This window comes from Octodon degus, unplaced genomic scaffold (genome assembly GCF_000260255.1).
Source record: "Octodon degus isolate 3935 unplaced genomic scaffold, OctDeg1.0 scaffold00032, whole genome shotgun sequence".
NCBI lineage: Eukaryota > Metazoa > Chordata > Mammalia > Rodentia > Octodontidae > Octodon > Octodon degus.
Genome location: NW_004524608.1, coordinates 2,451,127 through 2,478,138, shown reverse-complemented (window position 1 = coordinate 2,478,138; position 27,012 = coordinate 2,451,127). Strand labels below are relative to the sequence as shown.

General features: G+C 50.3%; 4 protein-coding genes and 1 pseudogene across 6 annotated transcripts; 3 read left to right on the top strand and 2 right to left on the bottom strand.

Moving 5' to 3' along the window:
* Positions 1-344: 344 nt before the first annotated feature.
* Positions 345-5,065, bottom strand: Pygo2 (pygopus family PHD finger 2). The gene is made up of 3 exons (XM_004629800.2): positions 4,770-5,065; positions 4,362-4,411; positions 345-3,034 (listed from the first exon to the last, which is right to left on the bottom strand). The coding sequence occupies exons 1-3, from the start codon at positions 4,870-4,872 to the stop codon at positions 1,970-1,972; spliced, it is 1,218 nt and encodes a 405-aa protein (XP_004629857.1). The 5' UTR covers positions 4,873-5,065; the 3' UTR covers positions 345-1,969.
* LOC111816433 lies at positions 4,886-5,987 on the top strand. Its single transcript, XM_023713844.1, has one exon. It carries the CDS (start codon positions 4,906-4,908, stop codon positions 5,464-5,466), a length of 561 nt encoding a protein of 186 aa, XP_023569612.1. The 5' UTR covers positions 4,886-4,905; the 3' UTR covers positions 5,467-5,987.
* Positions 5,495-16,502, bottom strand: Shc1 (SHC adaptor protein 1). Of its 2 annotated transcripts, XM_004629799.2 has the most exons (13): positions 16,274-16,502; positions 12,195-12,362; positions 11,604-11,674; positions 11,027-11,090; positions 10,782-10,901; positions 10,476-10,529; positions 10,243-10,294; positions 9,960-10,086; positions 8,725-8,923; positions 8,573-8,642; positions 8,359-8,490; positions 7,971-8,209; positions 5,495-7,065 (listed from the first exon to the last, which is right to left on the bottom strand). In XM_004629799.2, the coding sequence occupies exons 2-13, from the start codon at positions 12,357-12,359 to the stop codon at positions 6,937-6,939; spliced, it is 1,422 nt and encodes a 473-aa protein (XP_004629856.1). In that variant the 5' UTR covers positions 12,360-12,362; positions 16,274-16,502; the 3' UTR covers positions 5,495-6,936. The 2 variants fall into 2 exon arrangements, with proteins under 2 accessions (XP_004629856.1, XP_004629855.1); XM_004629798.3 differs by lacking the exon at positions 16,274-16,502 and having other exon boundaries at positions 12,195-12,988.
* A 202-nt stretch (positions 16,503-16,704) lies between these two features.
* Cks1b (CDC28 protein kinase regulatory subunit 1B) lies at positions 16,705-20,976 on the top strand. Its single transcript, XM_004629943.2, has 3 exons — positions 16,705-16,832; positions 20,060-20,187; positions 20,876-20,976. Exons 1-3 carry the CDS (start codon positions 16,774-16,776, stop codon positions 20,926-20,928), a joined length of 240 nt encoding a protein of 79 aa, XP_004630000.1. The 5' UTR covers positions 16,705-16,773; the 3' UTR covers positions 20,929-20,976.
* Positions 20,977-24,168: 3,192 nt separating this feature from the next.
* On the top strand, positions 24,169-26,196 carry LOC101572770 (annotated as a pseudogene). Its single transcript, XR_001117067.2, has one exon. The product of XR_001117067.2 is annotated as an H/ACA ribonucleoprotein complex subunit 4 pseudogene (transcript).
* Positions 26,197-27,012: the final 816 nt, after the last annotated feature.

The window sequence follows — 27,012 nt, the reverse complement described above, 5'->3', positions numbered from 1 at the left end:
CCTACAATTGGAGCTACACTTGACCCCAAACGGGCGGGGAGGTAGGTGGGCACTAAACCCAGAAGAGCTCCAGCACTGGTCTCCCAGGGGCCTCAGAGCCAAATCCGCCTGGCTCCATGCCTGGCCCAGGAATGTGCTCAGAAAGGAAATCGGTTTCTCACCGCAGTGGACGACGGTGAAGAAACACAGCAGCTTATCGCAGTACCAGCGCCAGGGCCTTCCTGCCACCATCCAGCTTCCTGGGACCCTGGGAAACAGACACCCTCACCGACTAAGCACTCGTCCCAGTAGTGGCTATGGCTCATTCTAGCTTCTTTGTAGATAAACAGTAAGGACTCCACATGTGGATTTTCAAGCCATTTTATTAATCCAACCATACAAAAGATCCCAATCTCCGCCACAGCCACTTTCTTCCAAAAAGTAGTGGAGAGGGCAAGAGGGGGCAGATGGGACAGACACTCCCCAGGAGCATTTTACAAACCGTGGAGGGGAACACAACACAAATGTAGCAACAGATAAAAAGGGGGGCAAATAGAAGCACAAACACAACACAAAATCGAGCAGGGGGGCTGCCACAGAGGCTGTTTTGGTGTGGAGTCCACCAGGAGTGAAGCCCAGAGGCTGCCTGCTTGCTTCACACAGCCTCAAAGGCTGCTGGCTCCACGTGCAGGGCCTCCTCTCCACAGTGCAGACTGAGTGAAGTGGAGGTGGGGAGCTGCAGAAGGTAGCATCTGCCACTGTAGCTAGGGCAGGGGGCCACACCCAGGTCTGCCTTTCCCACCCCTCTGAGGAATGTGCACAAAAGCTGTAGGGAAAGAGGCTCTGAGCAGGCCCTACTAGGCCCATCACTGGCAGGCAGTGATTTAAAATTAAAACAAATCAGGCCCCATGCAGGATTGTGGCTGCGAGGAATGACAAATGGTAGATCACCAAGCTGGAGATGGTACTAATAGCAAAGAAAAAACAAAAAACGTGAGGCTTTTCTACCTTTTAGTACCACGGCACGGAGGATCGTGCCTCCACCTACTTACACGAGGTTGTAATAAGATTTCATTTAGACTCTTTATCTGAGAGGAAATGAGGTATGAGGGCTCTGTGCCCTTCCAAGCTTTCCTTCAGCGCGGCCAGGGGGGTGGGGATCAAAGGCGCCAAGAGTTGAAGAACAGAGCTGAGGATAATGTGCAACAGATGGACAAGGGAGGGCTGCGCCACCAGAGTCCAGGTCTCTAGGACAGCTCCAATGTCAAATATTCTGCTCTGCCAGGCCACATATCCCAATTTTTGGCAAAAAAAAAAAAAAAAAAAAGTTACTAGGAGTTAAAAAAACAAGCCGAGAAAGGACCAGTGACTTTGGTATGAGGAAGCTATGTCCTGACAGCCATCTCTCCCCAAGTCACCAAGAAACTGCCACGGCCAGGAACTCCTGCCTCTTCCAGCTATTTGGTACTCTGAAGGGGAGGAATTGGATAGGCTTGGGAGAGGTAACAGGGAAGGCAGAAAAAGGGAGAAATCGCATTTATTCCCTAAAGCTGTCTCCTAGAGCCCGCAAAAGGGCTGTGGTAGAAATGGGAAGAGATAGGAAGTCTCTTACCCAAGAAAATTTGCACCCTTGAGCCAGGGCTGTGGGGCTGGATGGGGATGTTAGGCACAGGTGTTAGGGCACCTGTCATCTGCAGCTGGGGTACCCCTGCCTTAGAGAGCCTCCTCCATCTTTTCTCCTGCAGCCGCATCCCTCGGCCTCCAGATATAGCCACAAAAAACGGCTCTGCTCAGCAGGGCTTTGGTTTCCTGAACCTATAGATCTCAATGCACAAGTTTCCAGAAAGGTGAGCAGTCTGGGCTCTTCTGCCCTGGAACCATTATGTTTCTGCTCCATGGGGATGGGAAGCAGTGGAAACAAGATTGAAGAGCCTGACAAACACCCTAGCAGAGCAAGAGGGACACACCTCTCCAGGCCACCTTGCCAGTGTCACCCATCATTAGCAGCCACTAGTTGCCCCATGCCCTCTCGGATGTACACAGACTGGATCTCCTTGGTCTTGAGGCAGAGATCGCAGGCCCACACAGCAGAGGCCTCAGTGGTCAGCAGCCCATAGGCATTCTCAGTCATGCCCGTGCACTCACGGTGGAACCACTTCTGGCAGGAGGCTTCACACAGTATGGCGTCCTGGTCATCATTCACCTCACTCCGACAGGCACCACATGGGTACACTAGGCCTGGTGGAGGCTGGGGCCCTGAGCTCCCACCTGCCTTGCCAGTGGGTGCCAAGCTGTTGGTATCTGGAGTGCCCCCACCCCGCCCACTACTGTTTGGTGGAAAACTGGGCTGATTCCCATTAACAGCAGCAGCGGGGGAACCTGAGTGGGGTTCCTGGGGGAAAGCAGTGGGAGCAGGGGGATTCAGGGGCTTCCCCCCATCCTCACCACCAGGGCCAGGAAAGCCAGGGTCAGGGCCAGGGAAAGGACTGGTATTGGGGGGCAGGCTGGGAAGCCCTTGCCCAGGTCTCTGAAGAGACGGGCCAAAAGGTGTCCCTGGCTGGGCAAAGCGCTGGGGGAGAGAAGGTGGGCCAAGGTCCCCTCTGGGAGGCTGTCCCATAGTGGGTGAGATCATAGGGCCAAACCCTCCCACTGGACCTGGTATCAACTGCCCAGCAGGAGGGCTGAAGTTCTGACCTAGAGATTGGTTAAAGGGCTGGCTGGGGAAGTTCATGTTGCCAGGGGGAGGATAGCCAGGGCCCTGGGGTGGCATGTTGAAAGCTGGTCCCATAGGGTTGGGAGGGAATGGGGGAGGTTGTCGGCGAAGTGGCTGGGGTCCCCCTCCACCCCCAGCGCCATAGCCTGGGGGTACCTGGCCTGCCATGCCCCCTTGTACACGGAAGCCTCCAAAGGGCACAGGGCTGCCAAGGAATGGAGGGGCTGCACCTCCCACTTTAGGGGTGCCGAAGTCATCCTCAAAAGGGTTAGATGCAACCAAGTGATCCACCATGGGAGTCGGGGGTGGTGCAAACTCTGTCAGATGTGAGTATGCAGGGCCCTGGTGGAGAGGGGAGAAAAACAGGGTCAACAAAGGAAGACACAGCTGAACCAGAAAAGCACCACAAACACAACACACACTTTGGGGTCTGCTACTGACCGGGGCAGATCTAAAATCAAGAAGGCGGGGCCGGGGAGATGGCTCAGTAGGATAAACGCTTGACCGGCAAACTCAAGGATCTGAGTTCAATCCCCGGTTCCGCCAAAATAAATAAATAAATAAAATTTAAAAAAAAAAATGAAATAAAATCAAGAAGGCCGTGAAATGCAACAGAGAAACAAAGGGAGAAGAAAGCCAATATAGTATAACATCTATGTTTTGAAAAACTGGTAAAAGTACACTGACACACCAGCTCCGACCCTGAAGCAAATTTCTTTTTTTTTTCTTTTCTTTTTCATACACTACTGGGCACTGAACCCAGGCAGTGCTATCCCTGTTTCAATTTATCAGTAAGTTGCCCAAAATAGCCTCAAATTTCCAATCCTCCTGCTTAGGCCTTCTGGGGACCTGGAATTACAGGTGTGTACCATCAGGTTCAGCTTATTTAATTTTATTACTTTGGAGGGCTATACTGAAGATTTAACTCAGGGCATTCATACTGAGCTGTATCTCTAGCTCTTTTGTTTTGTCTTTTTCAGACAGTCTTGCTATGTAGCCCACGCTGGTCTTGAACTCACAGCAATCATCCTGCCTCAGCCTCCTAAGTGCAGGGATTACAGGCATGCACCACCCTGCCCAGCCTTCTTGCTCCTTATTTTTTTGAGGCAGTGTCTCACTAAGTCTCTAAATTGCCTATAGTGGGCTCAAACTTGCCATCTTGCTGCCTTAGCCTCCCAGAGTGCTGGGATTAAGCTAAGCACCACAGGCCCAGCTAGCTTATTTAATTTTTAAAGCCTCAGATTTCTCACCTGTAATACAGGGCCAATGCATACCTCCTAAAACTCTTAAAAGCACTTTTCGCACAATCTTGGCACTTAGGAAAGGTTCAGTCATTGTAGGTGTTTATCATTAAGAGGCAACCAGGACAGTAGACCTGAGGGAAAGACTATAACACTGCCGAACAACACCTTTAGGCCCGGGGAGATGGCTCAGTGGAATAAGCGCTTCCCTGGCAAGTGCAAGGGCCTGAGTTCAATCCCTGGTTCCACCAAAAAAAAAAAAAAAAAAAAGACCTTTAATCAAAACATAACTAAGCATATCAATAGGTTGAGAAAGACCCAGAAACACATGGCACAACCACTTTCTCTGCTCTCTGCACCCGCAGAGCCATTAGACAGAGCACCTAGGGGCTGCTAGGAATTAACTCCACCACCCAACCTCCAATCACCTGAGTATTTGACTTCCTTCGCTTCTTTTCTGGGCTCTTCATTTGCAGACCTGGAAGAGCAGCAAAAAGGAAACGCAGGCATGTTTCCCTAAGGTTTCTTCAACCTCCATTCGCCTACCATACTTGCTTCCTTAATTTAACACATACAGTACTAATAAGGAGTGCTACATGAACTGTATGACCATACTCTCAACTCCGTCTTCCTTGAAATGACACAGCCCATCTCTTGACACTATCAGAGTCCAAGTGACTCCTTAATTCCACGTGGATCCAAACCCTAAAGTCAATCTTTTGACACCTTCCCCTAAGCCGATGGGCTACATCCCCTCAACTACCGCCACCCATAAACCTTCCCTCCGAGCTTCCCAAGCCCTGCCACCCCACACCCACGCCTCTCCGTACTCTCACCGGCCTTGCCCTGCTTCCTCCCGGTGCTGGGCGGCGCAGGGGGCGGTGCGGGGCCGCCACCTCCCTCCAGCTTGTCCGGTGGGGGCGGCGCCGAGGCGGCCATGGAGTGCAGGACCCAGGTCAGCGGCGGCAGGGGATGGAGGCAGCCTCAGGCCGCACCATCGCCCAGAACGGGAGTCAGGGGCACCACGAGCCCCCGAACTGCAACCAGCGCGCAGCACTGTGCGGCGCGAAGCGCAAACTGTGCTCACCCGGGACACCCAAGACCGCGGGCGGCAGTGGCAGCAACCGGAACCGGAACTCGGCTGGGCCACCACCACCAAGCGCCGCACAGAGGGGAGGCGAAGAGAGGGCAGGGCACGACCCGGCGTGGGGGAGCCAGGGTGGGAGAGACTGCCTTTCGCCCCGCTGGAGAGGTCGGCTTCGTGCCACGGGCGGGGCCCGCTCCAGCTCCACTAGGATCTGTGGCGCCTGCGCGTCCGCCCAGAGGCCGGATTGTACCACCCGGGCGGGGCCGCTGCCGGGAGCGCGCGAGCCGGGGCGCGCGCCCTGGAGGTTCCGAGGGTCGGGGTGGGCCGGGGAGCTGATCGGCCGGCCAGCTCGGTGTTGGGCACACCCACCCCACGGACCTCGAGTCCAGCCCGGTCAGCCAGAACCCGGCAGCCTCCCGCCACCCAAGGCCTGTAGCGGACAATAGGCTCCCAACAGGGGCTAAGAGGCAGATGTAGAAGAAACACGGACTTTAATGAAGACTATTTCCCTTTGGTATAAGTGAGACCTGTGAACACAACCAAACAAAAAAGGAGGTGCCCAGGATGCAAACATCCCACCTTCTTTCGTCCTCATCCCTTCCTCCCTGCCACCAGGCCTGCAGCCCAGCAAGGGGAGGCTTGTCTGTCCAGCATACCCTGGCCAGTCCTCAACACCGGTGGAGCTTAAGCTCCCATTTCACCACACTGTAACTCTCCAAGCAGACATGCCTCCTAACCTCACCCTACCAGGTCCAAGTTCTCCAGTTCGAGGGCAAAATCAATGCCTGCCTTAGGTCTCTTGTAAAAAAGATAATGCTGCCGGTGGTGAAAAAATGCCAATAGTTGTAAAAGGGCTCAGAAAAGTCAAAGAGGTGATATATAAATGTAATCGATTATCATCATTTTGTGCTCAAAAGCCATGGAAAACAAAGGGCAGTAAATCTACAGCCCTAAAATATGTGCATATTAAAAAATGAACGCAATTCCAAATCTACAGATCGCATTTGGGGATTGTCTACTGCTTTCTCAATGCCATCCCACCTCCACAAAGCCCACTTGGGAGTTACATGGGGAGGCTGAAATTTGGTCACCCCGCTGCCCCAGAATCCAGAAGGCAGGGCCAGTGACAGGAAGAAGGGCTGCACTTTGGCTGTAGGGTACAACATGCATGCGACACAGGAGAGGCAGGGCTTAGAAATGTATATACAGACCCCTGGAGGAGGGGCCAGCCAGGAGGCACTGAGCAAGGGGCATCCATCCTCCCCCACCCGGCCTGGAGGAGGGCTTTGGGGCCATCTCTGAGGGTTGCACATCCCCGTGGCTTGGGGACAGCTGTCACTCCTGCCTCTTCCCAACCCAAACCAGAGAGGGTGCTGAGCAGAGTGGACAGAGTCCCAGAAGCCAGGAAGATGTCAGCACCCCTGTCCTTGAACTCAAGGGTCTGAGAACTCTTCCAACCTAGGAGATGGTTAAAGGCACAAAGTTTAAACACTTGGGGGAGGGGGCGTGTTGAGAGGGGTCTGGGGTACCCTGAAGCCCAGGAGTAGACCAGAAGTGGAATTCATTCCCCCTTCCACAGAAGGGTGACTGCTCCACCCATGGGTCTGTCACCGTGGGACATTTTCCATTACAAGCACCCCCTCTTGGGGAAGGGGGCATCAGGTTGGCACAGGAAAGGCCCAGATGAGGAGGCCACTGTGTACATTAATACTTTGGTGAGGTTTGGGGAGAAACAAGTTTCTCCCCCAGGCTCCTGACTCAAATCCTCTCATTCTACTGGATACTGAATCCAGTGTCCACATTTCTCCCAGCTCCTACCCAAGGCAAAGCCCACAGAATACTCCCAAGTGAGGTCCTGAGAGTTAAGGAAGAGAGTAGAAGGGTCCAGAGGGCATCTGGAGAGAAGCTGGGATGGATCAAAGTTTCCGCTCCACGGGCTGTTGTAGACACAGTTCACTGCCCGCAGAGATGATGGGTAAGTGATTGTCCATATGGTAGCTGATGAGGTGACTGACACTCTCAAAGCGGTGATCCTTTGTCCGAACCTGGGAAGGTGGGAAGGAAAGGCAATTCAAATGAAGAGTGAAACCTCTGGCCATCGTTGAGGAAGACGTGCCAGTCAAGAGGGCTGAGGCAGAAGACAATTGGGGAAATAGGGAAGAGAAAAGATATCAGCCCTGATTATTGAGGCTTCTCTACAAAGCGATACTATGCACAGCTATAGGAATAGGCAGGTCAGCGACTAAGGAAAAGGGGACATCAGCCCAGAAATCATTAGCCTGGGAATAACAGTTTGAGTCAGAGAAAGTTGGCATGTCTCAGAGAAAGATCATAGTGTGAACAAAATGTGGAACAGAGACTGAGATTGCTCTGGAAAAGCCCAGGTTTTGAGAAGCAGTGGGCAGTGCAGGTAAAAGAAAGGGGATTGTCTGAGCCCAGGGTCTAGGGCACCACAGAAGCTCCTGTCTACTCTTGCACTAGCCTGGAATATTTTGCCTCTAACCAGCTGACATTGGGCACTGTGGTTTCCTCACTTGTCCAAAGAAGCACAAGCCAGGCCTGGTGCTGCATGCCTACAATCCCAGCACACTGGGAGGCTGAGGTAGGAACATCAAAACTGAGCTCTGCCTGGGCAACTTGTAGCAGGACCCTGTCTCAACAACAAAAAAAAAGGGGGTGGGGGACTGGATGTAAGGCTGAGGACAAGATGAGATGAGCACCTTCCAGCTCTGAGGGCCTTAAGGTCTGGGGATGTGAAATCTGCTCAGGACTATAGTCTGCTTAGGGATATGAGTGGTGAACGACTGCTAAGCCACTGGGGGCGAGGGGACCCCAGACACCCAGAACAGAGAGCTGCCTGCAGAAAACAGTCTAGAAAGCAATGAGGGAAGAAGGATGCACAGGAGGGTGCTGTACCTGCCACCCCTACCCACACCTCCGCCACACTCACCACACCCTCAGGGTCCACCAAAAGCAGGTGCTTAGGCTGCCCACTCTGCAAGCCGGTGAGCACATACTGGCCAGGAGTGGTCGTGCTCTCTCGCACCAGGAAGTCCCCATTGAGCTGCAGCAGTGCCTCAGCCTCCCGCCGGCTCAGCTTCCCATGAAACCAGGGTTCCCCTCGGAGCTGCTCAGCCATGGACATCAACTGGGAAGGTGGAGGCACCCGGAGGGCATCTTCAAATGGTTCTGGGGATGCAGAGAGAGTTAAAAGGGATAATTGACCCAACCGAGGCCTACAACCCAGACCTTCCAAGAGAGAAGCCAGGAAAGAGGGGAAACAGGCAGAAGAAAAGGAACCAAACAAGAAGGTGGGGATATAAAGGAAATATACTCACTCATGTCAAAGAGATCCCGGGGTGCGCTGCCATTGATGGCAGGATTGGGGAGTCCAGCCCCAGCCCCTGCTTGCCGGGTCTTGTCTAGGTTCTGGACATTGACATAGGAAGGATCATCAAAGAGCTCTCTACCTGCAGAGGAAAGGGAGGCTCTGCAGTGCACTCGCCATGCCCCCTGCACACGTAGCTCTGCCCACTCAGCTCCCCTTTGTACCTGGGCAGAGCGGTGGAGGTGGTATCTGCTTGCGGACTTCTGGGTCTCCTGAAGCAGGTTGTCCTACAGGCTGCACGGAAAAGAATCAGCTGAGACCACAAACCTGCACCACTCCCATGGAGGGCCCAGTCACCTCCACCCAAGTAACTTACCAGTGTAGCTCCCAGATGGCTAGGGGTCTGGGCACTGGGGGGAGTGGGTCGAGCAGCCCCTGGCATGGCTCCTTCTCGAAGCCTCATGTCTACTACCCCCCCAAGAGGGGGTTCCTTCCCCGGAAAGTCATTGTAGTACTGATGGTCAGGTGGCTCTTCCTCCTCTTCATCCCACGCTGAGCCATCGAAGCCAGCCATCCTGAAAGAGCACACAGAATAAGGAGGTGGGTGCATACTGTGGTAGCCAGGAGGTTGCAGGAGGGGACTGGAGCAGTGGCCATCCACTGTGGGTTAGGCCCGAGGCTGGATGGTGTACATGAGCTCTCATTTCATCTTCTTGCAAATTCTACAGCTGGTATTATTCCCTTCCCTTGTTTTACAACTGAGAATGAGTCAGAGGTAAAAAGACTTGCCCAAATTCTCACAACTAAAAGATACACCCAAGGTTTAAATTTGGGTTTGACTGTAAAGCTCCTGTCCTGTATTGCTGCACTGTCTCCTAACAGGGTCAGGGAGCACAGGTAGTGGGGATGGGCTCCTCCAGAATGGTTTAACCTCTCTGAAATACACAGTGACAACTGCTACCTCTGCTTACCCCATGAGGCCTGAGGTGGGGAAGGTAGGGAGCTCAGAGAAAAGATACCCTCCCAACGCAAATTCTCAATGACCTATAGAAGCAGAAGAACACAGGCTGAAGGATGGAGATATAGGCAAGAAAGATGAGCTAAAAGTCAGGATGCCATAAAGAGAAAGCCCCATCAAGTCAGAGAAAGAGCTGCCGCTGGAGGCACAGAAACATAGCTCCAACACAGCACACAAGACTCCCCCAGTGGCTGGGGAGATAGCTTAGCGGTCTAAACACCTGCCTGGCAAGCACAAGAATCCAGGTTCAATTCCTGGTACCACTGTGCCAGCCACTGAAACCGGACATGGTGGCACATGCCTGTAATCCCAGCACTAAGGAGACTGAGACAGAAGGATCACCAGAAGTCTGAGCTGTGTAGAGACCCTGTACCAATTAAATAAATAAAAGATTTAAAAAAAATTTTTTTTAAAAATCACAAAACTCCCCTATGGGCCACCGGAAATGTTATGAATAGTAGGGAGTGGAAAGCAGGATGCGCAGATTATCTCCTTCCCTGAACTTCTTCGAGCTGACAAGTGGCACCAGCAGGCCTCCTTTCCCAGTCTCCCCTGGAGTCCACAGCCTGCCCCACACCCTTGCCTCTGCTCACCTGTCATGGGGGGTCACCAGCTTGGGTGGGTTCCTGAGGTATTGTTTAAAGCGCAGCTCGAAGGCCTGGCCAATGGTGCTGATGACATCCTGAGCAAGCCCTTCAGGACACTCCAGGATGTGGCAGGCTGAGGGCACAGAAGAGCTGTTAGTGAGTCTGAGGTGAGGCTTCTGGAAGGAGGCATCGGCAGGCCCCTATTAGCTCTGCCCAGTAAGACTGGAGAGAGACTACCCCATGTCTCATGCGCGACCGGCCCTACCCAGTGCTCCCCACTGTGCCTCACCTCTCTGATTCACAGGGTCTTTGGCAACATAGGCGACATACTCAGCTGTGTCCTGGGGTGGACAGCGTCAGAAGAAAGCCACTTAGTGTCTTTTACAGCTTCACCTTCCTCCTGACCCTAATGCCCAGCTCTTTTCAGAAATTCCAGCAACTCCAGCACTCCCACTTTTCTACCAGTGTATTCCCAATCCCAAATCCTTAGTCATCTCCCCACAACTCAGTTTCCCAACTCACCGGATCCCCGCCGGACGCAAATGAGATAGATTGCATGTGGTGGTTGGCAATGATCTGCAGATCCAAGGGCAAAATGAAGAAGAAAGGGAATGACAAGAGTCAGGGAGCGTCTGGCCTTCACGGGTACCTCCCACTCTTGGTCCAGAGCCCTGCCCCTATCTCATTCTTTTGGTTCCTTACCCATGCCTCCTAATGTCTTCTTTCTACTACCTTGCTGTTTCCAAGCCCCCTCTCCTAGTTTTGGCCTCCTAACTAGACCTCCCTTTAGCAGTCTGTGCCTCTAGTCCCCCTGCTCACACAACCAACCTGTTTGCAGTCTGCGGCCATGAGGTTGAGGCTGCTGGTGGATACAGTGAGAGTGATTGGCATTCCAGCGAATTTGAGGTTACTTCTCCCCAAGATAGAGCTGAGAGGACGGCTACAAGGCTGGGGAAGGGCCCAGAGTCTCAGAACCTGAGCATCCCTGCACCTCCTGCCTTTCCACCCACTTATCACACACTTGCCCTCCCCCAGCCCTCCACATCTCCCCCAACCCCACTGAACCCATGTACCTTTCTCCTCCTAGTCGCCCCCTTAGCACCCGGCACAGCTTCACACACCAGACTGATGGCTTCCCTGGGGAAAGAGAGGTACTCAGACCCACAGCCTGCCTCCCACTCGGCTGGGGGAGGGGAAGACTAGGCCAGACTCCCAGGGTACTCCAGGCTCTTTGTCATGGTGGATTGAATTAAGGCCCTTTAATATTTGATGACACTGAGGCCGTTTCCTGGCTGATTGGGTTAGGGCCTCAATGGGCATAGCCCCACCTCTTCCTAGCTACCAAATGTCACATGCCCATCCCAAAGGCAACAGCAACCTTCCACCTACCCGTTTGCCACTCCACTCCCCCACACCCTGCCAGTTGCTTCTGCCACCTTCCTCACATCCACTAAGGCTGGCTGGGCCAGGCAACTCAGAATCAGTCACCTCTTTCCATTCAGACTTAGACTGACTCCTTTAACTTTCTCCAAATCCTAACCTCCAAATCCTAACACCCCCAAAGAAGCCACCCGTAGCATCACTACCAAGTGCCCCACTTTCCTCTCCCCCTCCCCATGGCCTCACACAGTCCACCCCATGCCCACTAACCTGGTGACCTGAGTCCGGGTATTGAAGTCAAGGGCACGCATTGACTGCAGAACCTCCACACAGCCCATGTACTGAGGGAGGGGTGGGGACAACAGGTCAGCTGCCTCTCCCCCCATCACAGAGTGCCCTAGGACTTTTCCTGGGTGGCACCAGGGGGAAGGAAAGACCCACTGCCATGGCTACATCCTTGAACATGCAAGACAACATGGAATGAGAGAGAGAAAGGGCAAACTGGGAGGACCTCATGCACCCAGGAGAATTTGGAGTAAGAGACACTGAGGGGAGTGGAGGAGGGACACCTCTGGAAAAGGGGAGAAGTCTAGAGAGAAGAATCGAGAAGACTCATCCCAACACTAAGTGCCTCAGATGTGCCAGACATTGTGCTAAATTGGGGGGGAGGGGTGCCAAAGAAAGGAAAGGGACCCAGGCAGGAATTTTTCCAGCCTGGAAAGGAGGGAGCACAGAATTGGAGGAGCCAAAAAAGTACAGAGGGGTTGTTAAGAAAGAGCAAGAAGAGATCCCAGCAAAGCTGGAGCAAGCAGAGGACCTAGAGGGGGTGTGGGAGGTAATAGAGGGAGAATATTCACTCACCCGAACCAAGTAGGAAACCCCGGGTCCCATGACTTTGTCGTTGGGATGTAGCCAGCCCCTCGTGGGCTTATTGACAAAGCTCCCGTGGCGGGTCCACTCCTCGCCCCCCAGCTGGCCCCCTTCCACCCGAGTCCTGCGCCCGCCGCCTCCACTCAGCTTGTTCATGTCCTGGAGGAGGGGCAGGGGGCCTGAGTCCAGCACAGCTGTCCCTGTGATCCCCTCCCCATCCTCGGCTGCCCTTCCTGGCTCCCCCTTAGGCCCCAGGCGCCCCCCGGCAGGGTTGGCCAGCTTCAGGTTGCTCATCCGGGGGAAGAAGGAGCACAGGGTGGTAGGACTGTCGTCCCCAGGCAAAGGAGGCAGGATGGGCCCCAGGGATGAGGCTGATGGAGAAGGCAGCTCCTCCGGTGGAGTGGACCCCGAAGCCCCCTCCTCCAGCGATGACAGAGACTCATTCCGAAGTGGGTTGTACTTGGGCTTGGGGGGTAGGAGATCCATGACTGGGATGAGACTGGGGCTGCTGCCCAGCCCGGCCCCCTTGCCAGTTCTGGCAAGGGGGCCAGGCAGGGGGCATCCCCGGCCCTTAGCCTGGCCGGACCTCAGCTGCCCAGAAGTCACAGAGGTCTTGGGGAGGGAGAAAGACCAGTGGCTTCCGCTCCCCCAGGTCAGAACCAGACAGTTGCGCGCTCCATCCCCACCCAGAGCAGAGCCTCCTCTCGGCTGGAGCAGAGAACAGGCTGGACCCAGGGCTGCTGGCTCCTCCCCAGAGGCGGGGATCGAAAGAGAGAGACCAATCCCAAGGACAGTGCTGACTCACAGGCTCAGAGGGGCTGAGCCCTTGCTAGTGCTGCCCAAACCTCCAACTCCAGCAGGGGTAGAGTTGGCTGTGCCCCTTTCCCTTGTTCTACATTAACAACTAGTAATCTGGGAGCAGGAAAGTGGGGGTGGAAGGGAAGGATGTAGCAGTAGGAAAGTAAGGAAGGAGATAAGGGAAGGTCTAGATCCCTCCAAACCGGACATCGGACGTAAGCAGGCCGTGGGAGAACAGGAAGCCTGGAGAGGCTGGGGGGAATGAGGGAGGAAACAGGCAGCAAGGGGTGGAAAGGGAGGAGATCTGAGAACTTCCCGTCCTGTAACTCGAATTGCTCCAGCCTCCAACCACCACCACCACCACCACCATCAGGGAGCCTGGACCATTAGCACCCTGTGCTCAACAGCTGTGAACCAGAGTGAGGGGAAAATGGGAACGGAAAGAAAGTGGTCCCAGTCGATGTAACACAGGGACAGGAGGAAAAGTAAAGCTGATGAAGTAAGGGTGCAAAGTCCAACTTAGGCAGTGCATCAAGGGGCTGCAGGAAAGACTGAAGCAAGAGGGTCAAGTTTTGTTCTCTATGTGCTACACCTACCAACCAAGGAGCAACAGCCCTAGGTCAGGCACTGTACTGGTCTAGTCACCAAAGCAAGAAGCTAATAGTGGGAAAGAGCCAGGCATGGTGGTTCATGTCTTAATCCCAGCACTCTGGAAGCTAAGGCTGGACGATCACTTGTGCTCAGTACAACCTGGGCAACATTGCAAAACTTCATTTACCTTTTTTTTTTTTTTTTTTGGCAGTACTACAGCATCAAACTCAGGACCTTGCGCTTGTCAGGCAGGCACTTAGGTCACTGAGCTATCACCCTGGCCCAAGCCTCTATTTCAAAAACTACAGGTGAGGAAGAGGGGTCAGGGTACTAAGTCTAAGGTCAACCTTCTAGACCTACCAAGTACATTCATAGCCCCACCAAAGTGGACACTGTCCTTCCTAGTAGGGGAGAGGTCTGCATAGAAAAGGTGGAAGAAAAAAGCTCCGGAAGAGAAGTCTGGACTGCAGGCCAGTGAGAGATGGAGAAATCATGCTGGGCGTGGTGGTGATGCCTATGAGCCTAGAACATGGGAGTCTGCAGCATAGCAAGGCCCTTTCTCAAAACACAAAGGAGACAAGTCACAAGAGAAGTTAAGGGGTACTTGACTTCAGTCAGATGTGCTGAGCCTGGATCCAAGTAATAGCCCCAAACCCATTCCATCCACAGCTTCCTGCCACAGCTCTATTTGAGGTGGCCATACAGGAAGTTGGAAAGTGACAAAAACACCAATAAAAATACATCTCAGGTTCACCTCAGAATTATACTTAGTCCTTCAGAGAACCAAAATGATCTATGCTATATGAACAATGGTAACACCTAAAATGTATTCGAGGCCGGGGAAATGGCTCAGTGGAATAAGCGCTTCCCTGGCAGGCGTAAGGGCCTGAGTTCAATACCTGGTTCCGCAAAAAAAAAAAAAACAAACAAACCACAAGACACAAACTGAGAGGAATCAATTATGTGACTACATTAGAATTAACAACAGAGAGAGTGGCTCAAAACAGCAGCTGAGCACTAAAATGTATTCGATACCTTGCCTACTTCACCTCCCCTTAGTCTTCATTCCAACAGAGCTTTGTTAGTGCATCCCACACTTGAGAAGGAATTCTGTTGCCCCACTTGCTAACGCCTCAGCTCTGGCATAGACAAAGGAAGGATTCTGCCAGCCTCACACTCCCAACACACAGAAAACCACACCATGATGCCCACATGTTTAGAAATGGCACTGTGGGTGCCTGCAGTATCCAAAGGCAGGAAATGGCCAACAGGTGTGGACATGTGCAAGTAAGGAAGTATGACTTCATATCTGCAGAAGGAGAAAGGAGATTCCTACTGGAAGATCAGGTGAGAGTGGGGAGAGCCATGTGTTGTTTCTTAGCAATGCAGGGAGAGGGCAAGTGGGACAGGAAGTAGCAGGAAATGGCGAAAGCTTCAGGAATGCCCCCAGAAAGGCCAGAATGAATGCCCAGGGAGAAAGCTCTGGTTAGGGGAAAGGGAAAAGCCAGAGAATGGGGGAGGAGGAGCTGAGGAGTTCCTTTAAAAACAAAAGGGACACTAATACCTACTCCTGGCTTCAAAACACCATTTTTTCTGGTGGGACAAAACTTTCACTCCTGTCCACAAAGCATACAAGACCATGGCCTCATCTAGCCACAGACTGGTTCAACCCACAGCTGTTCCTGGGGTGGGGTCTGTGCTAGGAAAGGAAACTGTGAGGCCAGAAATCTAAGTGTCTCTTCCCCTCTCGCACCGAAGCATTTCAAGTAAGAGGGTGAATGGGCTGGGGATATAGTTCAGCGGCACAGTGCCTGCCTGGCAAAGGAGAGGTCGTCACTACTATTCCCAGTACTAAAAAGTTACATTCTCAAGAAGGTGAAAGAGAAGAAAACGGCTGTTTCGAGGCTGTTCTCACAGCCAGAGATGGGAACTTGAACTTCGATCTGGTGGTGTACGAGAGCTCAGGACTGAGCCCAAGGGCCAAAGAGAGAAAAGACAAGAAAATGTACACATAGTGGCGCGCGCCTGTAATCCCAGCGCTTGGAAGGCTGAAAACAGGAAGGATCACTACGATTCCCATCTGTGCAGTGAGACCCTGGACTAAAACACTCACACACAAAAAAAGAATGAAAATGTACACAAGTAAAACGTCTGCGAATAAGCACAAAACTGAGATAAAGGCCTGGGGCCCGCAGGGATAAATCAACCTCCTAGTGGGGCGTGGTCCCCTAAAACCAGTACAGCGCTGACCAGGCTCGTGGACAATCGGACGTAGATTATGGAAAGGGAGGGGCCCGAGGGAGGCGTGGCCTCAGCGAAACCCAGCAGTTCTTACAGTAGCAACACTATATACCTTGGGAAGCTACGCTTTTGACAGACAGGAGTTAGCGGAGAATCACTGAGAGGCGGCGCAGTTCCTGAGAACTGAGAAAGGCTTTCTTGTAGTAGGCTTGGAAGCGTGTCTGGGGGTGGGGCTTCCAAGAAAGCCAAGCAACAAGGCGGGGTTACGACAATAAAAGACAAGTCGGGGTTCAGGGAGCCCCCTGAAGTTGGAAGGTGGGACTTCCGGGAAGGGGGTCTCAGGGGCGGGGCTTATCAATAAAGACCGGAAGTGGGGTCCCGAGAGAGGGGTTCCGGGGTGGAGGGGGGTCGCCTAAGAAGGAAAGAAAAACAAGACTCACCAGGGCCTCATGGAGTCTCCGCGCCGCACCGCGGGCCGATCTGGTTCCGGATCACGCCTCCGCTTCGCTAAGTGGCCGCTCCAACTTTCTCCCTGGGCCCTGCCTCCCTGGAGAAACTTTATTACACTCACTTCCGGCCTCACTCACCCCCCTGACCCTCTACCTCTCCGTCCCTCCTTCACCCCGCCCACTTTCCCAAACCACCCAGTGGCAGCGCGAAGACGCGCACCAGAACATTAATAGCCAATAAGAGGCCTACTTTTGACCCAGGGTGGTTCTTGAGAAATGTAAGAACTACAATCCAATAAGGACTTGCGATGAAACAAATATGAACCAATCGGAGACGTCAAAATGCAGATGTCCCGCCTTACGCCAAAGGAACCAATAGGAAGTGCAGGCGGTGTGTTTGAAAGCGAGGCCAAAGAGGGTGGGGACGCGTGTTGCTGGGAGTTGTTTGGAGGCTGGCGTTGTGGGGCTAAAGGCCCGCAGGCCGAGCGAACATGTCGCATAAACAAATTTATTACTCGGACAAATACGACGACGAAGAGTTTGAATACAGGTTAGTAGCGTTAGAGAGTCCATAATGAGGTCGTGAGCCTTAACAAGAGGTCGCAGAGGAGTTAGTAATTGGGACTAAAGCGACGGAATCGGCGCATGCGCGGGAGATTAACGCGATGGGTGCGAGATTAGTTGAAAGTATAAAGCGCTTGCGCGCAGGGTGGGAGACGATCCTAAAACAATGAAGTGAAATTTAAAGTCGGCCCTCGGTTGACTGAAGTGTGGAGTAATACACTGACCACTTCCATCTTTAGGGGTTTTTTAATCATTTTCCCTTTATTGATTAAATTAAACTTGCACTTTGGAGACTGTTATATCACAGTAATTCTACGGGGCATACCGGGAGGGGTGGAAAAGCGGAGCTGAAATTTATTATCGTCCTCAATGTTAGGGAGGTTCTGACAGTTTGAGTGTTTTTTATTGATTCATGGAAAAGGAAAAGAGTGTTTGTTTGTCCCCGGTTCCACTAAAAAAAAAAAAAAAAAAAGAGTGTTTGTTTGGCTTTTTTTTTAGGAACAGGTTTCAAGGAAATGGAATGCACTGAAAGGGGCCAGCGACCCAGAGAAAAGACAGTATAGGCCCAGTAGATGTCCTTCAAATACTGGAACAATTATGGAGTGCTAATAAGTTTCCAGTGTTTTGTTATCCACACATTTAATCTGTGGAAAATACAGGCTTGAGAAGGGCCATGACACATGCTGTACTAGAGCTATATGCAGGCTGTGGATATGCAGGCCGGTCCCGCCCAGGAGGGAGAACGTTAGGGGCAGCTTCTGCAGGAAACTAGCTAGCTTCCATGAACTCTAACCAGGCAGTGAGAAAGAGAAAACACCTCCTGATTGAAATGGTTTGGAAGATGCTGGATAACCGGCTGCCAGGGAGGGTGAAGAAGTGATCCTTGCACTGGATGCAACATTTTAATTTGGTCATTTCTAAGTCTATAATAACTATAGATTGGAAACTGAGGGGAAACGAAGGATTGTCATCATATGACTGTATTAACTGTAATGCTTAGGATAACTTCTCGTTTGTATATTATCTCTACTGGGTACCTTAAAATGGAGATTTTTCTGTGTCTCTTTTCCCAACTTTTTTTTTTTTTGCGGAACCAGGGATTGAACTCAGGCCCTTGCGCTTGCCTGGGAAGCGCTTATTCCACTGAGCCATCTCCCCGCGGGACCCCTCTTTTCCCACTCTAATTCAGAGTTTTGGATAACCTCGTTTAGTCTGGGTAACTTGGTGTGTATTGACAAACACATGCCCTTCTTTTTGCTCATATAACTGAATTTTCCTAATCTCAGCTTTTTCCCCTACCTCTGACTACTTACCTAAAAATATACACTTTATATAAGATGTGAACAACTAGGGAGAAAGCACTAGTTTCATGTTCTAGAAAGTATAACTCACCTTACCAATATCAAGTTGATTTAAGAGGGTTTTGGTTGGTTGGTTTGTCCGTTTTGAGACCAGGCCCCACTATGCAGTTCAGGCTGGCCTTGAGCTTAATTTGTAGCCTGAGCTGGTCTGGACCTCCCAACTGTCTTTTTTTTTTTTTTTTTTTGGTGGAACTGGGGAATTGAACTCAGGCCCTTGCGCTTGCCAGGCAGGCACTTGTTCTACTGAGTTATATCCCCAGCCCCCAACTCTCTGTCCTCTTGCCTCAGCCTCCTGAGTGCTGGGATTACAGGCATGCACTGCCACACCCGGCTAAGAGGGTTTTCTCTTTAATGTGTTTGAGACAAATTTTCTGTCACAGGCTTGTTATAATTAAGCTATTTTCAGAATTTTTTTAAAATGCACTTTAGTACAGGGTCTCAGCACACAGATTGGATTTGTGATCCTCTTGTTTTCAGCTTCCTAAGTGCCACGCCCAGACTCTGTTGCCATCTCAGAGCACCCTGGGGGCAGTAGAACCCTAGTCTGAGGGCCTGCCTAAGCATGCACATTAGTCCTCGGAGCTATCTGGCCTTATTTTCAGAAATTTAGACTGGAATTATCTTTTTTTAAAGAAAGCCTCTTGTTAACAGCAAAGAAGCAGCATTGAGTACATTTTCACTGAGTGTGATCAGGTCTATAACTCGAGTAATCATTTCTTTGCCAAATGCTTTAAAAAAAAAAAAAAAAAGCACCCTTGATTAGCAGAGCACAGAATTTCCCAAGTCTCATGGCCAACCCTTCAGAGTTAGGAAAGTGGGCATCAAGATAGATACTTACATTTTCATCCTCTATACTGACTTTTCCACACAGCACTCCATAACAAGCCCTTCTGCTCCGCAAAATAACTTGTTTCACCAGGCATGGTGGCCTGCGCCTGTAATTCTAACACTGAGGAGGGTGAGGCAGGAGGGTTTCGGTGAGTTTGAGGCCATCCTGGGCTACATAAATGAGTTCAAGGCTAGTGTACACTATATAGCAAAACTGTATCTCAAAAATAGCACTTTTTTTTTTAATCTAAAGGTGCTTTTTGTGTTTGTTTTTAAATCTTTTTATTTTTTCTATTTGGTACAGGGTCTCGCTATAAAGCTTAGACTCCTAGTGATCTTCCTGTCTCAGCCTCTCCAGCGCTGGGATTACAGGCATGCACCACCATGCCCAGTTTTGGTGGCTGGTATAGTGTACCTGGGTGGCACAGCATGCAGTACTGGGGATCAAACCTGGGTCCTTACACTTGCCTGGCAGGCGCTTAAACCGCTGAGCTATCTACCCAGCACATTTCTCTCCTTTTCTTACTAATCCTATTTAAAATTTACTTCTAGGTATTAACACCCACTAAGTGCTTCTTGGGGCTCCCACTGCACTGTGGGTAATCCACAGAATTAGGTGAATTCCCCTAGAACTCTGTGAGACCAGCAGAGAAACATCAACAGTGCCTAGAACTTGGGTGCCTACATTGGAATTGTTCATTCATTTGTACTTTTTAATATGCTTTTGTGAGAATTTGCATAATTTGGCTTGCATTTCTAGCTGTCTGTAATTCATGGTAAGATTGTATATATTCCTTGACATCAGAAACTAGTTTTCAGGGCCAAGGAGATAGCTCAGTAGAATAAGCGCAGGCCTGAGTTCAATCCCCAGTTCCGCAAAAAAAAAGAAGAAGAAGAAGAAGAAGAAGAAACTAGTTTTCATCCCCAGAAGGTATAACTTTGCTTATCTTCAACACAAGCACTTGTGTATGCGTGGTACCTAGTAGTGAAAGAAACTCCCGACCTTCTCATGTTTCTGTTACAGGCATGTCATGTTGCCCAAGGATATTGCCAAGCTGGTTCCTAAAACCCACTTGATGTCTGAATCTGAATGGAGGAATCTTGGTGTTCAGCAGAGTCAGGGATGGGTCCATTATATGATCCATGAACCAGGTCAGTGTAACAGCTAAAAGCCAGTGCTGGTAGGTTTGCCGTACTGAGGGAATGAAGGAATAAAAGTTCATAACCCAAAACAGTGGGGTGGGGGGTGCTGGGTAGATAGCTCAGTAGAATAAGCGTTTCCCTGGCAAGCACAAGGGCCTGAGTTCAATCCCTGGTTCTACCAAAAAAAAAAAAAAAAACAGTGGATGGGTAGGAGGAAATGATTTACTGGGTTCTCCCTCCCATACACCTGTTATCTAAATGAGCATGACCACAAAAGTAAAATCTGGGAAATTTAGGGATAACTGTTACTGGAAAACTTCTTTTAATCTTCAGTTTAACCAGGGAGTACGTTTTCTTAACACTGATTATAGCTCCAGATTTGTTTGCCGTCAGAAAGCAAATTCTTGGATGTGTTCCAAATAAGCAAAGGAAATTGTATTCCTTGATAAGACACCAGACACCCAGTTGCCAGGCAAAACTAATAAAGCACTCTCCAGGGCTGTAGCAACATAGCAAAAGAACTAATATTAACAATTCTGTACTTGGCAGACAGGGTCTGCTTGTACGGTCATATGCTTACATCTTAATTCAGTTATAAAGATCTGAGTGAGTGATAGCTGGGCGAGGCCGTGGGATACCCTGTGGTTGTCCATAGATTGATGTAAACTTGGCCCTTACTTTACCCTCACTCTTTCAGAACCTCATATCTTGCTGTTCCGACGGCCGCTACCCAAGAAGCCAAACAAATGAAGCTGGCAAGCCGCCTTTCAACCTCAAGCTATACACAGCTGTCCTTCCTGCCTGTCTTTCTGATAATACGATTATGTTGCCTTCTCTTTTCTCACTTTGATATTTAAAGGATGTTCATTACACTGTTTGAATGTGCTGATGACTGCCTTGCCTCTTGAGTGGGACCACAGCTCTGCCTGTGAGTCTCTGGGCTGCAGATCAGCCTAGTCTGACCCGAGGAGCCGCGGTGTGCTCTGTTTCTAGCAGAACACACCAGACAGGTGGAAGAAGCATCTGAGAAGCAGACCGTGGCTTTTAGGGGATTGTGTAAGCTTGCTGTTTTGTGTTTTCCTGCTGGGTATTACGTGTACTTTATGGTGATTTATGGATTTGCATTTCCATTTTATTTGAGAAATCTGTTCAATGTTAAAGCCTTGATTAAAGAAGTTTTTATAGTCTGATTCTATGATTGTAAGAACTCCCCCCACCCACTTAGGTATCCCTTTCAATATTTTGGTTCTAATTATATACCTTTTCTCAGCTATTTGAGATAATGAAGTTTATGTGGACTCGTGTTTCGGTTTTTTTTTCTCCCCAGAACCAGGGATTGAACTCAGCCCCTTGTGCTTGCCAGGCAAGTGCTTAGTCTACTGAACTGTCTCCCTGGCCCCCTGGCTTGGATTTTTGATAGTGGGAGTTGACTGGGTTACATCTCTACCACTTTTTATTTATTTTTTTAAGCTGGGCATGCCTACAATGCCAGCATTTGGAGACAGAGGCTGGAGGATCACTGAAAGTTCAAGGCTACCCTGGATTATACCAAGACACCATCTCAAAAAACTTTTTTTTTTTTAAGGCATCAGCTCAGTAAATTGCTGAATTACCCAAGCTGGGCTAAAATTTATGATCCTTTTGCTTCAGCCTCCCAGAGTACAAGGATTATTGATCTGTGCCACCATCCCCAGCTGTGGCTTTTAATCTCTTAAACAGACTTGTCAAACACCTATTGAAGTATGCTTCGCTCTAATGACTTACCTAAAGTTGAGGTTACATTAGGACAGCTTCATTTTAGGATTGAGCTGTTTCCTGCACTGAGGAGGGCTGCCTTTCCCATTTCAGGACCTCCAAGGGCTGAGAGAGGAGGCTATCTTAAAAAGGGTACTCCTGTGTCTGCCTGTGACCACCACACCCTTGACCTGTTCACTGTGCCTGCTGGTGGGGTGTCAGTTTCAGTAGTTGTCAAACTTGATTGAGGAATAGAATCAGCTGGGCAACTTTGCAATTACACCCACAACTCATTCCAAGAGATTTTGACTTAGTTGGTAGGGTGCAAAGGCTGGAAATAATTTCAAATATTCCTGTGCCCACTAGTTGCTAAGCTCTGAGAAAATTTGGGTGTAAATTTGGGCATGGTTGGGCCCACCCATCATCCCAGTAGAGGCAGGAGCAGCTCGGCTCAAGGCCCGCATGGGTACATTGTAAGACTGTCTCAAAGAAAAAAAAGATCCGTAAGAGGATCTACTTAACAGTAAACTATCCTTAACATTTCACCAAGTAATAGATTAACCTCTAAAAATAAAAGCACGGAGAGAGATTAATGTCTCTTTTCTTGTCTTCAGTCCACTTACTCCTACAAGAGTTCTTTGGGTCTCATCCTGATGTCATCCAGGCATCAACATCAACTGGAAACTTTTTGTCTTTTTTTTAATCTTATTTATTTGGTACAGGGTCTCAACAATAGTGATGCTCCTGTCGCAGCCTTTCCAGTGCTGGGATTGCAGGCATGCACCACCACACCCACTCAGCGCCTAGGACCATCTTGGTATGTGGCACCAGGGATCAAATCCCGATCCTTGTACTTGCCAGGCAAGTGCTTAGACCACTGAGCTATCTCCCCAGCCTGAAACTTCCACCTTCAGACCAGTTGAAACCCAGTAGACCCAGCAATATATTAGTAACAAGATTTAATTAAAAAATAAAAAGATGGGGGGCTGGAGAGATGGCTCAGTAGAATAAGTGCTTCCCTGGCAAGCACAAGGGCCTAAATTCAATCCCAGGTTTGACCCAAAAAAAAAAAAAAATTAAGATTTCCCATCTGGGCACAGTGGTGCGCACTTGTAATCCCAGCACTCAGGAGGCTAAGGCGGAAAGATGTTTGAGGCCAGCCTGGACTACATAAGTAAAAACCCCCCAAAAAAAAAATCCCTAGCCTGTAAATTCTGTATGTAGTGATGGTGCAATCTTAGCACTCCAGAGGCCAAGGTAGGGGAGGATCCATAGTTGAAAGCCAGTGTAAACTACACAGTAAGATACTGTCACAAAGCAAATACACACACAAAGGCCCTCGAGGATTAGTGTAAAAATTAAAGTACAGGGGCCAGTGAGACCGGGTTTGATCCTGGTTCCACATGCCACGCCGGGTGCCTTGAGCTGCCACTGAGACCAGGCGTGGTGGCACATGCCTGTAATTCCAGCGCTGGGAAGGCTGAAAACGGGAGGATCGCTACGAATCCAAGCTGCGTAGTGAGACGCTGTACCAAATACATTAAAAAGAAAACCAAAAAGCTAAAATTCAGCTGGGCGGAAGTGGCACATGCCTGTAATCCCAGACTGAGTGAGGCAGAGGGGATCTTAAGTTTCTGACCAGCCTATTTCAAAACAAAATTGAAATTCAACAAGTATTTTGCTCACAGCACACCCTCACCCACCCCCAAAGCCACTTTTAGACAAAAGACAATTGAAATGAGGATAAGCCAGGATGGTTAGGATGATGTGATAATCCAAAACCAACACAGGATTCACTCCCTGTTTAGAGTCTCCTTACAAAACCAGTGACTGAGAGGTGGTGTTTGATCTAAGCATCATCTGGAACCATGGAGGGTCAAAGGAAATGGAACTTTTGTTTGTGTGGTACTGAGGATTGAGCCCAGGGGACTTCGCACTGTGAACTTCCTTGTATTAAAAAAGGGATCCTGGTGTACTACGCGGCGCCAGTAGTCTAGCTACAGGGTAAGGAGAGTTAGGCAAGGGGAGCGCTTAAGGCCAGGACCGATCTAAGCAGCATAATATGAGAGACCCTCACATGACAAAATAACTGGGGCTAGGATTGTAGCTCAATAGAGCGTTTACCCAGCACGCGCCAAGCCCGGGATTTACTCTGCAGGCTGAAACGCAAAATTAAGCGTCCCTCCTCCTCCCGCCCCGCGGCGCGGCACGCAAGCGTGGACGCGCGGTGGGTGGGGCTTAGCGCGAGGGCGGAGCTTAGCGGCGCGGCCTGACGCGGACCCGGGCGGTGGGAGTTTGCGCGGCATATCCTGAGGTGACCGGCGTGCACGCGTGCCGAGCGGTGCAGCATGGCCGACGCAGGAGTAAACACTTTGCCAAAGAGGCATAAAAAGAAGAAGGACAGGAAATCATTACCAGAAGAAGATGTGGCCGAAATACAACACGCTGGAGAATTTCTTATCAAGCCAGAATCCAAAGTGGCTCAGTTGGACACGTCTCAGTGGCCTCTCTTGCTCAAGAACTTCGATAAGCTGAACGTAAGGACAACACACTACACACCTCTTCCTTGTGGTTCCAACCCTCTGAAGAGGGAGATTGGGGACTATATAAGGACAGGCTTCATTAATCTTGACAAGCCTTCTAACCCCTCTTCTCATGAGGTGGTAGCCTGGATCCGGCGCATCCTCCGCGTGGAGAAGACAGGGCACAGTGGCACACTGGACCCCAAGGTGACTGGCTGTTTAATCGTGTGCATAGACCGAGCCACTCGCTTGGTAAAGTCACAGCAGAGTGCAGGCAAAGAGTATGTGGGAATTGTTCGGCTGCACAATGCAATTGAAGGGGGGAGCCAGCTTTCTAGGGCCCTGGAAACTCTGACCGGCGCCCTATTCCAGCGACCCCCACTCATCGCTGCGGTAAAGAGGCAACTCCGGGTGAGGACGATCTATGAGAACAAAATGATCGAATATGACCCTGAAAGAAGATTGGGAATCTTTTGGGTGAGTTGTGAGGCCGGCACCTACATTCGGACGCTGTGCGTGCATCTGGGTTTGTTGCTGGGAGTTGGTGGTCAGATGCAGGAACTTCGGAGGGTTCGTTCTGGAGTCATGAGTGAGAAGGATCACATGGTGACGATGCATGACGTGCTCGATGCACAGTGGCTGTATGACAACCACAAGGATGAGAGTTACTTGCGGCGAGTCATTTACCCTTTGGAAAAGCTTTTGACATCTCATAAGCGGCTGGTTATGAAGGACAGTGCAGTCAATGCCATCTGCTATGGGGCCAAGATCATGCTTCCAGGTGTTCTCCGGTATGAGGACGGCATTGAGGTCAACCAGGAGATTGTGGTCATCACTACCAAGGGGGAAGCAATTTGCATGGCTGTTGCATTAATGACTACAGCAGTGATCTCTACCTGTGACCACGGTATAGTGGCCAAGATCAAAAGAGTGATCATGGAGAGGGACACTTACCCTCGGAAGTGGGGCTTAGGGCCCAAGGCAAGTCAAAAGAAGATGATGATCAAGCAGGGCCTTCTGGACAAGCACGGCAAGCCCACCGACAGCACCCCTGCCTCGTGGAAGCAAGAGTACGTGGACTACAGTGAGTCTAGCAAGAAAGAAGTAGTTGCTGAAGCAGTAAAAACACCACAGGCAGTTGCTAAAGTGACCAAAGCCCCACAGGTAGTCACTGAGGTAGTAAAAATCAAGAAGCGGAAGCGAGAGAGTGAGAGTGAAAGTGAGGAGACCCCAGCAGCAGCCCTCAAGTTGTCCAAGAAGGAAAAAAAGAAGGACAAGAAGGCCAAAGCTGCACCAGAGATCAGGGATGTGCCTAGAGAGGACAATGACATCACCAAAAAGAAGAAGAAAAAGAAGAAAGCCAAAGTGGTGGAAGTGGCATCTGACTAGCGAGGGCTACTTTGAGCAGTTGTGTTCAGGCGACTTTTCCTAAGTGGAACCCTTGCTGAGAAAAAGTTCCTTTGGTTACTGAGGGAGTGGAACAAAGGTCCTGGACAAGGGTAGAGAATCCCTGGCACCTTCAGCTGTTCCTCGAGACCTCCTCAGTAGCATCACCTGGCGTGCTCATCCCATCTTACCCTGTTTCTAGGGTATGGATGATGGAGGCAACTCCTTTTATGCCACTGACTCATCTGGCTTGGGAAGTTCCACCTTTGGACCCAGTGCTGCCATTCACTAATGATCTTTTTTAATGTTATCGTCCTCTCCTAGTTTGCTTTTTTCTTACCCTATTTAAAAAGTTTGTATACATTATTCAATAAATTGACTAGAAAGTGAAAGAGCTGACCGGTGTTGCTCATGGGGGAAGCCTTGTCTCTGAAGTCTTTTGAGGACAGACAGTGGTCTGTTCCCTTGAGGGGGGAGGTGATGCTTTGTTTCTGGCCCAGCTGTTAATCCTGTGTGCACTTCTCAAAGCCTGTATGTCTGGGGACATAGCTCAGTGGCATTAAGCACCTGCCTGGCAAGCAGAGTCACGAGTTCCATCTCTAGTACACCCCACCCAAAAAAAATTCACAAAATTAAAGCCTGTGTGTATAGTTGCACCTGACTACTGTGGTTGTGATGAAAACCAGGCCATTCTTATGTTTTAATCCTCATTTACTTTTTGTTTGGTACCTGGAATTGAACTCAGGACCATGGGCTTGCCAGGAAAGTGGGTGCTGTGCTGCTGTTTATTTATTTTTGGTCTTTCAGAGATTGCCTCGCTATGCAGTTCAGGCAGGGCCTTAAGCTTACTTTGTAGCCCAGGCTAGTCTCAGTGATCCTCCTTGCTTCAGCCTCCTGCCTCCCCAGTGTTAGGATTACAGGCATGCGCAAACTACACCTGGGCCCTCATTTACTTTTGAGGAATTTGCTCATTGTTTAGAATGTGATGTTTACATATTAAAGTTGATTCGCAGCTTTTTTTTTTTTTAACTATTCCTGTTGGCTTTTAGAATTTTAAGTGATCTCAAACTGGCAGAACAAAACAAGTAAAATTATTTTGGTTAAGAATATGGAAACGGGGGCCGGGGAGATGGCTCAGTGGAATAAGTGCTTCCCTGGCAAGCGCATGGACCCGAGTTCAATCCCCGGTTCC

Excerpts from the sequence above, each read along its gene's own strand:
- Cks1b (XM_004629943.2), top strand. The coding sequence starts at position 16,774 with ATGTCGCATAAACAAATTTATTACTCGGACAAATACGACGACGAAGAG. Across the intron at positions 16,833-20,059 it reads GACGAAGAGTTTGAATACAG|GCATGTCATGTTGCCCAAGG; the intron begins GTTAGTAGCGTT and ends TTTCTGTTACAG. Across the intron at positions 20,188-20,875 it reads TTATATGATCCATGAACCAG|AACCTCATATCTTGCTGTTC; the intron begins GTCAGTGTAACA and ends TCACTCTTTCAG.
- Pygo2 (XM_004629800.2), bottom strand. The coding sequence starts at position 4,872 with ATGGCCGCCTCGGCGCCGCCCCCACCGGACAAGCTGGAGGGAGGTGGC. Across the intron at positions 4,412-4,769 it reads GAGGAAGCAGGGCAAGGCCG|GTCTGCAAATGAAGAGCCCA; the intron begins GTGAGAGTACGG and ends CTGCTCTTCCAG. Across the intron at positions 3,035-4,361 it reads GAAGGAAGTCAAATACTCAG|GGCCCTGCATACTCACATCT; the intron begins GTGATTGGAGGT and ends CCTCTCCACCAG.
- LOC111816433 (XM_023713844.1), top strand. The coding sequence starts at position 4,906 with ATGGAGGCAGCCTCAGGCCGCACCATCGCCCAGAACGGGAGTCAGGGG.
- Shc1 (XM_004629798.3), bottom strand. The coding sequence starts at position 12,689 with ATGGATCTCCTACCCCCCAAGCCCAAGTACAACCCACTTCGGAATGAG. Across the intron at positions 10,295-10,475 it reads TTGCGTCCGGCGGGGATCCG|GACACAGCTGAGTATGTCGC; the intron begins GTGAGTTGGGAA and ends TGTCCACCCCAG. Across the intron at positions 8,210-8,358 it reads CCGGGATCTCTTTGACATGA|AACCATTTGAAGATGCCCTC; the intron begins GTGAGTATATTT and ends CTGCATCCCCAG.